At 53.5% G+C, this 15,395-nt stretch overlaps 1 protein-coding gene and 1 long non-coding RNA gene across 2 annotated transcripts in view; one reads left to right on the top strand and one right to left on the bottom strand.

Moving 5' to 3' along the window:
- Positions 1 to 15,395, top strand: part of LOC113465013 (uncharacterized) — a 68,118-nt gene that overhangs the window by 15,834 nt on the left and 36,889 nt on the right. The window lies entirely within an intron of this gene.
- LOC113465012 (uncharacterized) overlaps positions 1,195 to 15,395 on the bottom strand; it is a 63,586-nt gene continuing 49,385 nt past the window's right edge. The window contains exon 2 of the mRNA XM_026818134.1: positions 1,195 to 1,660. Within this exon, the coding sequence (XP_026673935.1) occupies positions 1,355 to 1,660 (306 nt within the window). The 3' untranslated portion in view covers positions 1,195 to 1,354. The remainder of the gene's footprint in view (positions 1,661 to 15,395) is intronic.

Here is a 15,395-nt window from a genome sequence, read left to right as displayed (position 1 = left end):
GCACGGGAACGGGAACAGGAACGGGGAACGGAGTCGCTGGTGCAAATAGAATTTCAAGAGTTGCACATTAAACGCTTTATGTCGGTGGCGCGCAACCTTTTACGACCTCGCGGACCGTCTCTGTGGTAATACCGCGAGGACCTTTTGAACGGCTGCTGCGAAGTAACGGCGCGGCGGCATCCCCGCGAAACTTCAACCCCCGGATAAATAAAGAATGTTTACGGATTTTTTTACGCCCGCCAGAGAAGAGCGGCCGAAGCTTAATAAAACCGACGGCCCTCGTTGCGCGTCGTGCATCTCCGATTCGTCGATGGGAACCACTCTGAAACGCGCGTGCAAACTACCCTTTGCAGAAACTGGAGTTCATCGTGGAACGACTGTCCGTTCGTGAGAGAAAAATCTGGTGAACTTCAAATACTGTTGAAGTATCAGCTTAAAGGAGCGCTGGAGACGAGATCCTAGCCAACCGTCCCATGACCCAGTTCGAGAGAATCCAGCGACGAACATTACGACAGTGGCAACGTTCAAAAACCCGTCTCGTACTCTACTTAGAAAAGCGTCGATAATTAACGCGCGATACTACAAGCGTCAGGTGGTTGTGGTCGATGTTATCGCGTAATGCGATTAACAGCGGGTCGAGGAATTTCGAAATTTCCGAACCCCTCGGCCTTGAACGATCCAACCCAGAGGCAGGTCTCGTCACTTTATAAATGAAATAAATTTGCGACTCGTAACAGCCGGTTCGCAGACTTCTCTGTGTCGTATAGGAAATGTAAAATGACGGGGTTCTCTCGTAACGAGCTCGTTCGTAACGTATGGTAGGTAATAGTGGGTACGAGAATTTCACTCGCTCGTCTTTATTTATAAAATACCGAATAACAGAAGATATTCTGATATTCTACGTATACTGATTTATCTATAAGTAGCACTTTACTACGAGACACGGTCCTGTGCTTTTAACTAACAAGTATGTACACGTAATACGTATGTAACGTACGAGAAACCCAATATCCCGCGTGCACGCCGCGTCGCGTCGCGTCTGCCGATCTACATACGTTCAGCCGGACCGCGTACAGAGAGAGAGAGAGAGAGAGAGAGAGAGAGAGAGAGAGAGAGAGAGAGAAAGAGAATCGAGCGATGCAATGCCCGGCGGATCGAAAGAAGCACCGGCAAACGCGAAGAAGGGAATAAAGAGAAGGAGAAAGAGAATCGGCGCGGCGGCGCGTACAACGAACGTCGAACTACTTTTTGCCGATGTCCTCTACCGCGTATACATCTCGACTCGTCGGGCCATCTTTCGCAGCCCTTTCCTCTCTCCTCTTCGCGTCTCTTCTTCCTCCTCGAGTCGTTGCACTTATCCCAGCTGGCGAAGCCTCCGCACCCGATCCTGCCCGCTCGGCTTTGGTCTCCACTCCTCTATTTCTCTAGATTTCAAAGCGCTCAAACAGGTTTCAAAATCCCGCCCGCGGAAAAATCGCGTGCCTACCTCCCCGCCGCCTCTGACCGCTCCCTCGGCACTGTTCTTCGTCCATCTCGGTGCGCGCGATCCTCGTCGCGCGCGATGCAACTCGTAAATCGTTGATTCGCCGCGTGGCGTAGACCGACTTTTCGTCGCCGATGTCCTCGCCATTTTCGACGCTCCCTTCGCCGCGCTAGCCTTCTGAAATTAATAATGGAAGTGCCGTTGATCACTCGTACCATTACTGCAGATTTTTACCGACCATTGAAAAGAAACGAATGAAAGTACGAATGAGAGAACGGGGTTTTCACCGGTTCAACGTTCAAAAATCGCGAGAAGGGGGTGCGGCGCCGCGGCGGAGGTAGACCGAGCCGAGAGGAAACAATGCCAATTTAAGCCACATGCATCTCTCTGGCTTCGTATTTAGGTGGATAATCGGCTTACCGAGACGGTCTGCCGGGCAGCCCACTTTCAGCGTACCGTCGTCGTCGTCGTCGTCTCCGTGATAGAGTTATTCGCGCGTTCGTCGTCGATTTTTCGCGCGACACGCTCACCGATCGGTAGAAATTTAAAAATTGTTCCGCGAGACGCAAAGTCACGTGAAACAATCGATCGCGTGACACGCGTCCTCGCAGTCAACTGGGAAAAGTTAAAGCGGAGAAAGTATAGCGCAGGTCGTTTCGAGGTTAAATCGTAAATTGAACGGTTTCAAAGCTCGATTCCGGATGAGTTGCGATAAGCCGGCTGTTTCGAAACTACCTATTGTTCGGAACCGTAGCGTCGAAAAAGCTGGTCGGACGTCGGTTTCGGGGGATGTAAACATGAACGCGACAATTAATTTCCCCGATAATGTAGCTAGAGAGGAGGAGACTCGATGCCGAGCGCGCGATCGATGCGATTTACTCGCTTCTATTTATCCGTCGTCTATTTGTTGCCGATACTATTACCATTATTATTAAACAATTAAGCGGCTTATTCGACGCATGTAACGGCAAACAAGTTACGCGATCTGCTAAACTGCCGTGATCGCATTAGAATTTATTAGCAACGTCCGGGCGTGTTCACGTGGAAATCAAGAAAGAATAAATCATACGCGTCGCTACGTAGTCTTCGTTAAGACTTAATTACCAATTATGAGAAGTGAAAAAATAAGAGGCCGCCAGAATTTTTTCGTCGGTCGGTCAAAGGTACGAAGTTTCGAGAGGAAGCGACGTTCTCCGGTCGACGATTATATTCGAGAGGGAACGCTCGAGTATCGAGGACGGGAGATATTCTCGAATGCAAATATCGACGGGCATTTTTATGCGTCTTGCCCCGTCGCCGCACCGTTCCGTCCCTATTCTCGTTCCGCCGCCCACGGTTAAGCGTTTGAGCTTTCGACGTTGACTTGCAGATCGCGGGCCGGAATTTGAAATTTTAAAGCGTCCATCTTTGCGCGCCATTTGCTATCTGCCGCAGTCGTCGTCGACGACGAAAATTGGCCCTTAGACCAGCCAGACGAAGCTGCGTCGCGAGCCGCTCGTCCCGCGAAGAGGCTCGTTTCCCGTTCTCGCGATTCGAATACGAACTTCGGTTAATTTTACGAGCACCGTCAAGCACCCCCCCCCCCGGATCGTATTCGAGTGGAATCCGTTAAACTGCCTACGAATTTATTCTACGCGCGTGTTCGCTAAAAAATTAAGGAAACACAGAAACGTGCCACGAACTCTATCACCTTCGATCCGTTTTCGACTGCCATCTCGTCGACTCGACTATGTATCTCGTGAATATCAGCGAGCCACGTATTGCTGATGATATAAGCGGATCGTCTCGAGATCCGTTTCACGGTAAAGCCAGGAGGTTCGATTCTCGGGATGCATAGCGATCGGTGGATCGCTCCAATTAGCGCGAGAATATTTGCGCTAAAATTACGAGTGTCCGGGACGAAACCTCGCCCAACCGATAGGTAATCGATACAAAAGTCCACAAGGGTTGGGCCGCCTTAGTGGCCCTGCTCTCGCTCTCTCCGCTCGCCTTTCCTCTCTCTTTCGCTCGCCGCAAACGCGTAACGAACTCCGTAGCGAGCGCAACCGCTTCTGGAACCGAGTCGACTACCGTGCGGGAAATAAAGAAGAAAAAAAAAAAGAAGAGGCGACGAATGTCATCCCGGCTGGCCTGTGTCTTTTTCCACCCGACGACGTGGCACCATAGAAAATTTAACCCTTTATCGCGTCACGCACCATTTGCGCCGTATCGGGCCGACATCAGATTCTTTGCCTCGCCTCAAAGAGCCACGCACGTTTCGCGGCCGATTTTAACTTTAGCCATCGCAGCAACAACGCCTCTCTTCCCCTCCCGGTTATTCGGTGAAAGACGCCTAAGGTCCTTCATTCCATTTATAAATATAACGCACTCTCAACGAGTCAATTTTCTATAATCGATTGTACGATTGCTCGATTTACCCTGGTTGGCATGTTTTCCCGAATCGCCTTATGGGTTTGCTCGATCGACGACGATTCCGGACGGTGAATCGAAAGCGGGACGATCTGCGCGGTGTGACGCCCCACCGCGTTCATTAATAATATTTTTACGCATATTACTACGTGCTTCCGGCCAAGAGACCTCTCTGTCAGTCTGCAATTGTGCGCACGAGCGGCGATACGTTCGTTCCCGGTGACGTGCGTGCGTGGACTCGTGCTTTCCGGTCGTATACCGGGTGCTCCCTTTCCGACTCGATCGCGTCTTCGCTCTCGTCCGAATCAACTTCATAAGCAACGGCCACCTGACGATGGCTATGCCACGATTTGTCTTTTAGATATACTATTTAAAAAATGTAGACTGATTTCAACGCGATGGGGGAAACTGGGAAAGTGAGAGATCTGAACAAGGCCCTGCAGTCTCGTGAAATGATGCGCGACGGGAACAATGAGTCAAACGAGATGTAAAACGTTATTAAGAGCAACCCTGAAAATATAAAAGCGAATGGAATCTCGTAATACGTTGTGCCGCCGAAACGAAGCCACGGCTTCGGCCTCGTTTCGCTTAGGCGACGCGCGATGAACGGCGAAGGAACGGAATGGAAAGGAAGGGAACGTAGCGAAGAACGTGTTGGGAGGAAAGACTCGCGCGGACAGAGGTAGGAAAAGGGAGACCGTAGAACGGGACGGGGGTGGAAGGGAAGCGTCGATCCCAGGGAATGGAACAGCGGCGAAATAAAGGCATCCTTTTAATGGGCAATACTAATCAATGAAATACGAAGCCACGGGGAGTAGTAGGAAATATGCGTGCGGAGAGAGAACCGACGAAAGAAGAGAGAAGAAGAAAGGAGGAACGAAAAGAGAGAGAGAGAGGACGTGGTCGAACGCGGCCGTGCAAACAAAGGGGGTACACGCTCCTCTCCTCTCCTCTCCTCTCTTTCTCTCGCCGTTTCTCGCTTTATTCCTTCGTCTCGCTTTCTCCCGGGGGGGAACCCTCGCGCTTCTTCGTCTATCTCCCTTCGTACGTCCATACCCCTCGTTCGCGTTCGGTGTTTCCCTCTTTTTCCCTTTCCGTACGTGTACGCGTGTTGCACGCGTGTAGCCGCGTCTTCGTCGGTCGGTGGCCGCGCGACGAAGAGGGCAGGATATTTTTCAGGATGGGATATTTAACGCGTTGGCCAGGTCAGTAACCCCGGGGAGCCGGGGCCCCGCGATTGGCCGGCATGCTCGCTGTTCTGCCACGAATTCCCGGCCCCTCATTGGCCGAGCCGGGCCCTGGACCTACACCAACACCCTGCGTGCCACGCACGTCCTACGCCACGTACCGAACCCGAACCTAACCGCCGTATTGCCGGCGTGCGTCGTTGCATCGAGTACATTCTCGCTCGGTATACGTACGCTTCTCCTCGACGTTCCCGCGTTTCGCGCCTATGCGCGCACGCACCGGTCGCGAGTGCGTCTTCGCGGTGCGTGCGTCCGGCTTCCACGCTCCGACTCCGGAACACGATCCACCCGCGCGCCCTGCGCTTCGCTCCCACGTGGCTCCACCAAATTCGAATTCCCCCTCACCTTCGACCTCATAAAAGTACATTCTCAAACTTTCTCCGGCGCGTAGGTGAAATCGCACAATGGAATATGTAATATGAGCAGCTAAATAAAAATGAATTAGTTTGTTTTTCGGCGCGGGGGCTTTCGCGGCGTGAAAAACCACGGGTTGCGAGTTATACGTTTTCACGAGGTGGGAATATTTTCATGCCGCCCCGTATCTGGAATTACATCGTTGCGGGATGGCGTGCCGTTATGGATCCGTGCGTAATTCACGTGCCGCTGCATTACCGAAATTACGGCGGATGATAATATTACGATGCATTTCAATCGCGAAATCCCCCGACACTTTTGCAAGTGAAATCCCGGCAATATTAAATTCGCATTCGGCCTGCAGGCCATCTGTGTTTGCGCATTGTCGTGCACGTATTAAATTACAAGAAACGGTTCGCCCTTTCGCGATTAGACCCGTCACAAGCCCGAATTCACCGACGCAACGACGGGACTTGACGCGTTTTCGAGTTCCATCGGCGAGTCTTTTGTCTGACCGCGACGTCTGACTCTACTTCGACGTAAAATCGTAAGAATCTTGCGTTAGCGGGTACAATTATGCATCGTATCGATTCGCGTGTAACTAGAGAGACAGATATCTGCTGCCCGGGACCGACTGTACCGCTTCCAGCGATACTTTCATGAATAATTGAGCGGACGACGCGATATAGCTTCGGCACCGCGAATCTGTTAATATTTATTGCACCTTCTCGACTCCCTTTTTCTCGCCGATCGATCCGCTCCAGTAGGGATTTCTCTTCGAACTAGCTGCCACCGGGTCGGTAAACTACGGCGTACTGGAATCGCGTAGAGATTCAGGCGAGGCGGCGATCTTTTTCTTCCATTGACGGGGACGAAACGCGTATGCGCTGACCTGGGTAGGAACGTGTACGCGAAACGGGACATCGCTATAAATAGAGTAAAGCGCGAGATGTGGACGTAGGCCCGCGAGTCGCCGGGCGGCGCCACGCCGGTTTATCGCGATCGTCCCGGCCGTGACGTTTCATCGGCGAGACGATAAGATCGGGAAACGGTGGACGGCCGTTTAACGAAACCCGTATCGCCGGTTGTAGGGTTAAAGGAAGGCCAGGCCGTATGGTTAAGGGTCGTTAACGTCGGCGTAACGGGCAGGGAGCGCGAGGGAAGGAAAGGAGCGTAAGTACACGCGCGGCACGCCGCGCGCCGCGCCGTTGCGGCGAGGCATCAGGACATCGAGGGAGGGAACGAGATAACCGCGTTTGGATGTAGGCTACCAGAGTCACGACCTTCTTCCTTGTCTCTCTTCCTCGCGTGATCGCTCTTCTCCGCGTTTCCTCCTCTTCCGCAGCTAAGTGCTCGCTTCCCTCGCCTTTACTCCGTTTCTCTTTCCTCGCGTCGCTAGCCTTTTGCCTAGCTTCCTCGTCGGAGGCAGCGGAAGCACTTACAAGATTCCTTTGGATTCGTCATTTTTTCCCCAAATCTAGAAAAATATCACGCGGCCGTCAATTAAAAGCGAGAAACGAAACGTAATGACAAAAGGTTTCCCAGAGGATAGTATTTTTCTGAATCGAGCGAGGTATCGCTCAAAATCAGAGGCGTCGACGCGCGCCAATTTGCTCGGCGCGAGGTCGTGAAACGCGATAACAACGAACGAGGCGGCAAAGAGAAACGACTTTTGTCGTAAAGAGCGCAGTGGGCTATCCTTTTTCGCGTTTCTCTGTGGTCCCACGCCCGGTTTAAACCCGGTGCTTTTGAAACGGTGCAACGTGCTCACCCGCTATCTATAGCAACCTGTTCACGCGTTTCGTCGGACGCATCGCGGAACGGCAGCAGCACACCGGCACGCCGGAGCAGTTCCGGCTCTCTGGCCTGGGCTGGCTGCCTCTCCTCTGAAGTGGCACTCCGCCCGAAATTCAGTTTATTCGAGTACCGCCGCTTTAAGCTTGTCAGCTGTAATTACGCGTGAATCTGCCTCAAAGGGTCCTTCGCTTATTTCGCCTCCGTGTACGCGGAGAATGGACTGGCCGCAATTACAGGTTCGAAGTTGACCTACGTATCGATGAGGCCAATCCGCGCGGACCCGCGAGCGGCAAGAAGACCGGCGTTTTAACAAACCCCTTGGACGTTCAAAGGGCCGTCCACTAATGATCGCTCCAATTTTTTCCCCTCCGACGAAACCGAGGCGTTCGTTCGATAATTAATTAATCACGTCGGAGGAGAGATAATCGTTAACGCGGCTCCGTCTTACGTTCGGTGCGCGCTTAACGCGAGATTCGTTCAATCGCTCCGATCTGGTGTTCACCAGCAGGAGGGTACGTAACGTCTAGTGGGACGTGACGTAACGGTGGAAGCTTTTGGACGACGCGACGCGACGCGTCTTCTCGGAGGAGGTGTTTATCGTGACCTAAAATCCTCGTTCCAAATATCCCGAGCGTCGTCTCGATCTCGGGCTTCGGCCTGACGCGTCGGCTCCTAGCTGGGTCGGGGGACGGACGGGACGGGGGTGGCTGGCGGTGGGTGAAAGCGCAAGCGGGGCGACGGTTCCGCGCGATGTATGGCCACGTACGGCCTGAATTCTTTCTCGTTGACGGGAGAGCGCGAGTGCGCACATTCTCCCGTCTCGAGAGGTCCTAGAACACGGAGCCGGCGATAGCTAGGGAAGAAGGTAGCTCGGCGGTGGCTTGTTATCGCACCTTCCCTTGCTCGCGGGGGAGGATTAAGCAGCGAGGGGATGACGAAGGCAGTGCTCGCAGACGGGTCGAGACGAAGCCAGTCCCCGTTACGATACATACCTCCTTCCGTCTCTCTTTCTTCGTAGATCTTCGTCACTCTCTCTCTCTCTCTCTCTCTGTCTCTCTCTTCCTAAGTTTCTCTCTGCGTACTGACATCGGTAATGAGACAATGGCTCGTTTGACCGCACGTGTATGCTAGTAACGCGGCTCTTACTGAACTTCAAGGAGTCCGTCTTGGCCGCATTCCTCTCCTAAGGGATCCGAACAGCCCCAGAGGAAACGTCGAGAGACCGTTCAAAGGTGAAATCAAGACCGATGCTATCATATTTTTACCCGTCTTCTAAGATCAGTCATACGTTCGCGCCTTTATTCCCGATGTTTGCCTCGCGATTTAGGAAAGTCGATGGAAATATTAATATCGATGCCGAGAATGCAAACGAGAGCGAGTCTCAAGTTTTAAGTGGCGTCGTTAAAAAGTCGACGATGATCGCGCGGAATCCTAATCACGGATAATCAGCATATTCTCTGTTGGTTAATGACCGGGCGACTCATAAAATTAAACGAGTCGGAACGGAACGACATCGATTCGTCCGAGAGGAACGGAACAAAGTTTCGAACCGTGATTCGAGGCGATTCGTTTAACACCGATTTAAACTTTAATTCGAGTTCTATCGTTGATCGATCATCGGCGACCACTGGATTAAGATTATCGAGCTCGATTCCCATGGCTGTTCGATCCGGAAACAATCGCGGGCGAAATGGGGGACGAACGAGACCTCGGCGTAGCGAGGGTGCCACTGCGAGCAAAGAGTCTGAGCGAAATACGGAAGGTTGAAGGGAAGAGGTCCGACCGTGGTCGGTCTTCTTTTACGACCCGAGGCCCGTTTCTTCCTTTCGAGCGTCAAAGATTGCAGACTTTTTCGTGCGACACAAAGTCCCATAAGGCTGCCACTCTTTACCAGTTTCTCCTCGAAACGAAATCCCAACCGAAGTGAGGAACGCTTGTGGCGAACTTCCGCTCGTAATTCGACGATCGTTTCCGGCAGCATCGATTACTTTCCTCCGCGTACGTTTAGAGCGGCGATCCGAGGGATTTAGTTTACAGTCGAACCGATTTCGATCGGCGACATCTTCGAAAAGGTCGTACAGTTTCGTTATAAATAACGCGATGATTTCCCACGCGCATTCGAGTTTCGAGCACGAAACCGCGAACGCGTGTTGGCGGTTCGAGAAGCGGCGTCCGATATTACGGTGGAAAAAATCCGAGGATAAAGGGTCAATTTATCGGCGCGGCGAACAGGGAAGCTAGCAGCTCGGCTCTAAAAGGAGGATCCTTTTTTGACGCAACGATGAAAAAGAACCAATAACGTTCTTAGGCGACAGGGCAGAGAGCGAGAGAAAGAGCCAGGGACGCGGACGGGGCGAGGCGAGGCGTGTTCGCGTTCACCTCCGGGAGCCTCTCCTGGCTATTATTAGCTGTTTTATTTATTAGAACGGAAGGAAATGGGTTTAATTTCATGTAAACTAATAAAAATACTTGGCGCGCGCGAGAAAAAGTTACGGCAAGACCGATATCCACGCAAAGGCCTCGTGTGACGCCGGTGAGACCGGTTGCGCGGGGTCTAATCCTGAAGCGCTCGCAGCGTTACGCCTTTATAAACGGAAGCAAATTACCGTTCCTTCGGCAAAAAAAAAGTCGACCGGCGTTTGCCTAGCCGGTGCGAGTCTTCGTTCCCCGGACAAAAAAGGTCCCGGCAATCGGACAAAAACCCGGGACAAGTTTTCCCCGTTGTTTCGCTCGTTCGCGAAATTCATCCTCGAAAAAGGGAACATTTTTCCGCGCGAGGCGTCGCCTCGGCTCGCATCGGTTCGACAAAAACCATCTCGAGCAAAATCGTCCCGAGACGAGTCATCTCGACGTGCTCGCGCGCGCGCGAGTCGCTCACGCGACTCCCGCCCGTTTACGAGCCATGATCTCGCAACGAGTTCTCATCGTCGTCGGATTACGTAACGCGTGCTCGTTCGAACGACGGAAAAACGATTTCCAAAAATAAGTTCTTTAACGATTAACTGGAAACGTCGGCCAGTGATGAAGTTTTTTTTCTTATAGCGAACGAGCGAGCGTTACACGATGCTTGAAACTCGTTTAGTGGAGGCGTCGAATTAGTTAGCGATCGTTTTGTTCCGGCACAATTGGAAAGATCGGTGCGGAATGACGGGAGCTCTCGCGCGTTCGTTCGGTCGTCTCGTCGTCGAGACGCGCACGCACCCACGCCCGACTGCATACGGAATCGATCCTGAGAATCGAACTTCCGCCGTCGAGTTCTTCCGGCACGATGCCTATTCGAGGGTAGTCGGCCGCGTCGACGAGACACACTGACTCGGTAATTCCTATTCGAAGGTTTCCCCGACGGTTTTCCACGCTTACGTGCTCCCGCTACTACCGTGCGGCGCGACGACGACGACGATGATTATAGAACGCAGCGACGCAAACCCTTTTTCCGCGGACGTACGTATATATCGTTGGAGCTCGCGACTGTACTTTGAAATCGACCGACGTTAGCCTCGTCCCGATCGATTCTCAAGATCGCTCGATCGCACCATCGCTCGTTTAGAAAAGAAGAAACGAGACTCGACATTGGCAACCGCGGCCTTTGTTCTTGGATCAATTTTCGTTCTCCGTGATGCATCTTCGTTATCGCGATCCGTGAGAAGAAACGTCGGCAAAGTCGCAACGTCCGATCTATTTCTTCTCGGAAAATCGTTCGGGCTTTCGTTGATCGACCGGCTTCGCGCGAATCGCTGCGCTGGTTAAGAGGTACCAGGTGGGGATGATCGAGGAAGAAAATCGAGTGAACGACGAAAAGCGAATCGGCAACGAAACGGGACGAAGATGAAGAGGAGAGCGGAAAAGAGAGAGAGAGAGAGAGAGAAGGGATCGCGGCGGGAGAGAGAAGCGAGGGCAGCTGGCGAAAAGGAAGAAGGGAAGGAGGAAGGAGAAGAAGATCTTCCCGCGGGTTCGGTCCGTGACTTCCTTCATCCTTCGTGCCCGAGCTTCGGCTGTTTTCATGGCCGTCATTTAGTAGGTTCGTTCACCCCTGGGCGCAGGGCCGCCCGAGGGGACCTGCGAGGCCGGGGGTAGGGAGAAATCGGCGACGGGAAGAAGAGGAAGAGGAACAGGCGACGGCGAGGGGAGGACGGAGAACGAGAATGGCGAGGCGAGAGAAAGAAGAGGAGCAGAAGGAGAAAGAGGAGTCGGTGGAGATGGCGGATCGCAGAGAGAGTACGGGGAAAAGGGGCCAGACGGCACGTACAGCTCGGCTCGGCGTGCGAGCAACGACTGCGGCGTAGCGGTGAGGGGAACCCGCGAAGAACCCCGAGGAAACGAGACGGATCGACGACGCGGTGGAAGCGAGACGGTGATCGAAGGATGAACGGGAAGAGAGTACTAGTGGGAAAGAAGGAGCGAGCTACGCAGGGAAGAAGACGTCGAAGCAGGGGGGCGAACAGAGCGGAGCGGAGCGGAGCAGAACGAAGCGAAACGCGCGAAGGGTCGAGAAGGTGGACGAAGGAGCGAGCGAGAGAAGAACGGTGGCGATGGTCGACGACGATGAAGGTGGTGGTGGCGACGGTGACGACGTCGGTGACGGTGGTGGAAGCAGGCGAGCGAAAAGCGAGCAGGCAGCCAGCCAGGGGCAGGCATGCAGGCGAAGCAGGCAGTTCGAGTCGGCTCGGCTCGGCTCGGCTACGCGGCGGGAAAGGAGGAGGGTAAAGAAGGGACCAAGGGAAAAAGAGTTCAGGCAGGTCTGGGATCGGACGAGGGTGAATGCGTGACGGTGTGTGTCGTAGCTGCTCTTCAGCCCGGGGAGCCCTCCTGCCTGCCTGCTCGCCTGCCTGTCTGCTCGCCTGCCTGCCTGCCTGCCTGCTTGCCTGCCTGCCTGCCTAGCGCTCGCCTGCTTACCTTGCCTCGCCTTGCCTCGTCTTGCCTTACCTTCCTTGTAAACCTGTCAGCCTGCCGGACAGCCGGCCACCGTGCGTACCTCTCCTTCCCTGCTCTTCCTCGTCTTCTTCTCTCGCGTCCTACAGTTCCACCGCCTCACTTTGCGCTCTCTCTCTCTCTCTCTCTTTCTCTCTCTCTCTTTCTCTCTCTCTCTTTCTCTCTCTCTCTTTCTCTCTCTCTCTTTCTCTCTCTCTCTTTCTCTCTCTCTCTTTCTCTCTCTCTCTTTCTCTCTCTCTCTTTCTCTCTCTCTCTTTCTCTCTCTCTCTTTCTCTCTCTCTCCCTCTCCAGGAACGGTCGAAAGGGGAGAGGTTGCGAGGCCTAAATTTAGGCGTCCGCCGGAAGTACGCCTACGGGAGGTGGTGCACCGGGCCCGATCACGGAAAGGGAGATGAGGTTCGCCGGGATTATTCATTCCATCTACCGGGGAGTCTTCTCCTTCTTTTCCCCTGCCTTCGCCGACTTGTTCTCTCTCCTTCTCTCGTCTCGCTCTCGTCTGAACACGGTCGACTAGTCCGCCGTGAATGGTAGTGCACGTTCTTTCAACTCGGCTCGCGAGTCGTGACATTGAATTCCCTTACGTGGGTAGACGTTACGTAATTCTGGCAAGTTTGCGCGCCAGTTTCCTCGACGATGCTCCGATTCGTTCGACCACGATTTCGTACGGCCGGCACGAGGGTCCGAGGGTGCGAGGGACCCGAAACGGATTTAGCCGAGATTCGGTCTGGCGATCGAGAAAGGGAAAGGAGGGCGGAAATGTACGAGCGGCGAGTTTAGCTACTTGTTGAAAGTTGGAGGAAAGCCGGCGCCGAAAGAGAGAAGAGCGCGGAGAAGCGAACCGAAAGCGAAAGTGTTTCCGGACTGGCACCGAACCCGACGATAAAACGTCGATCGAATTTTCCTAACTGCAAGTTGGTCGCTCGCCCGAGCCCGACGCGACGATCAAAAGGGAGAGAAGTCGAGAGGTCGGAGGTTCGCGTGTCACTCGAATAATTGATGCGACGGTTTAATCGTGAACGAGACGCGAAATCCACGTTGAACCTTGCCGCGTATACTTCTTCCCTTAACTCCGATCTCTTACGATCCGTTACCGGCATCGTTCACATTATGCTAATAGTTCTGCTCGAATCTCGTCCGAGCTAACTCACAGTTCTTTCCACCCGTTTGTACGAAGGAGATGGAATTGTCGAGCATTAGTCGTCGTTCCATACAGCTGTTCCGCTTTTGCTCTTTTTGTCCGTTTCCGAGATTACAGGACGGTCGAGCGATCCAATAAATTTGTAATTTCCTTACCGTTCGGCCGATCTAGCTATGAAAGTAATCGCGAATCGAATGAGATAGAAAAACAGGAATGGCAAATCGAAAGTTACGTTTGACGTACGTCCCTTTCATTTTTGCACATTTTCTTTTTTAATCGAACGGTGATACGCGCGCATCGTTTCAAATTGCATACGTTATCCGGTGCGAATGTCGTTTCGAGGAAATACTACGAGAAAAGGTGCGTCTTAGGGCAGCGTTATCAGCGTAGCCTGTGTGCATCGGACGTAAAACTGGATAGAGGAGCATTTCGCGTGGCAGCTGCCACTCAAACCCGCCACCTCGTTCCATTTATGGAAAAATGCGCGCGGAGATGTAGCCAGAAAACTTTCTCTCTCTCTCTCTTTCCTTCTGTCCTGCTCTCTCGCGTTCCAGGAAACGACGCGGCAGAAAGAAACGTCTTCGACATTCAATTATCCGGCTCTTCTTTCGAGTATCCGCGTTAAGTGTTACGCGCCGCGTTTCAACCGCCCCCTCTCGCTCGTAATTTTTCCCTCGCCGGCTGTACTCGAGGCTCGTACAGAAACTTTCCTACTGTCCGCGCGACCAAACGACATCGCTTCCGTTCTTCTTCTTCTTTCGGTTACGAAAGTCGGTGAATCGGATTATCCGTGACCTCGCCGAACTCATTAGCTGATCGCGATCCTCCAACGTATCATTGAAGATGGTTCGGGAGATGCTGGGTCGATGCGAGGAACGAAAGAAACCCCGAAGTGAACTATATCTGCGAACGGAGGAGAAACAGCGGCAAAGGGAGGTGGAGGGATCCCGCGAGAAAGAAAAGCGTCCGTTGTAACGGCGAGAGGAGCCTCGCGCGAGATGGGAAACGCGGGCGAGCGCGAGATGGCGGGGGTTTAAAGAAGAACGTGGGGGGTGGGGGGGGGTGGGGTTGGAAAGACGATAAGGCGGAATCAGGGATTCGTAAAACGACGTAGCCGAGCACCGGAATGGGTCGTAATGCGCGGCGAACACATAACCTTAAAAACAAGCGCGGGGTAGCGAGGGCAACGGGGGAAGAGGGTCGGTCGCAGAAAGAGAAAGAGGAGAACGTGGAGGAGGAAGCGGGGCAAGTCTCTGCCCGATTTCTCGGTTGGCTCGCACGAGTTCGCGAGGAGCCGCGGGGGTAAAAAGGGGCATATATAACGCCGCGGAGGGGGCGAGCGAATGTGCGCCCGGCGAGGAGGAAAGGTGGATGTGCCGCACCGTAAACGAAACGATGCTGTTGACGACATTTGGAACAGATAATGGCGCGAATGTGCCGCGGGGGTGAACGAACCGAGGCGAGGCGAGGGCCGGGTTCGGTTGGGTCGGCTCGCCGTTGGGTTGGGTTGGGTCGGCGGCTTGGCTCGGCTCGCTATCGCATCAGCTATCGATCTTATAACGCTCTGTGTAACTCTCCGGCTCCGGCCTCCGTTGTCTCTTCGTTACCACTCTTTTCCTCTTTGCCCCGCGTCCATCCGTTGCTCGTTCGTTCGTCGCGATCTTTCCCCTAATTTCGCCGTCCGCCCACTGACCGTGAAACCGGCGAAATCCGAGCCGAACGTGTTCGCGCACAACAAATTGGATGGACGCGTGTTGTATCCCGTGTCGCGATGATCAGCTGATCGTCCGACAGTGACAATCGCGAATCGACGCTTTCATCGAAACGAGTGACGAGCACGATTGAACACGAAGTGGAGTTAAAATTGCGTTTGACAACGGGAAGGGACATTAGTTCTTACTTTCCTCGGGGATCGACGAGTCGAGCCTGAAAGGAAGCACGCGGCACCCATCCTCCCGTCAGATCTCTGTCCCCTTTACTTGAGCCAGTTCCGACACTTGCCACTGGGTCTCTGCTTCCTGACTCGGTTTCTCTGCCG

The sequence above is a fragment of the Ceratina calcarata genome, unplaced genomic scaffold, assembly GCF_001652005.2.
Source record: "Ceratina calcarata isolate Rehan_Ccalc_2016 unplaced genomic scaffold, ASM165200v1 scaffold78.2, whole genome shotgun sequence".
NCBI lineage: Eukaryota > Metazoa > Arthropoda > Insecta > Hymenoptera > Apidae > Ceratina > Ceratina calcarata.
Note: the sequence above shows the minus strand (reverse complement) of the source record. Positions and strands in the feature narration are given on the sequence as shown.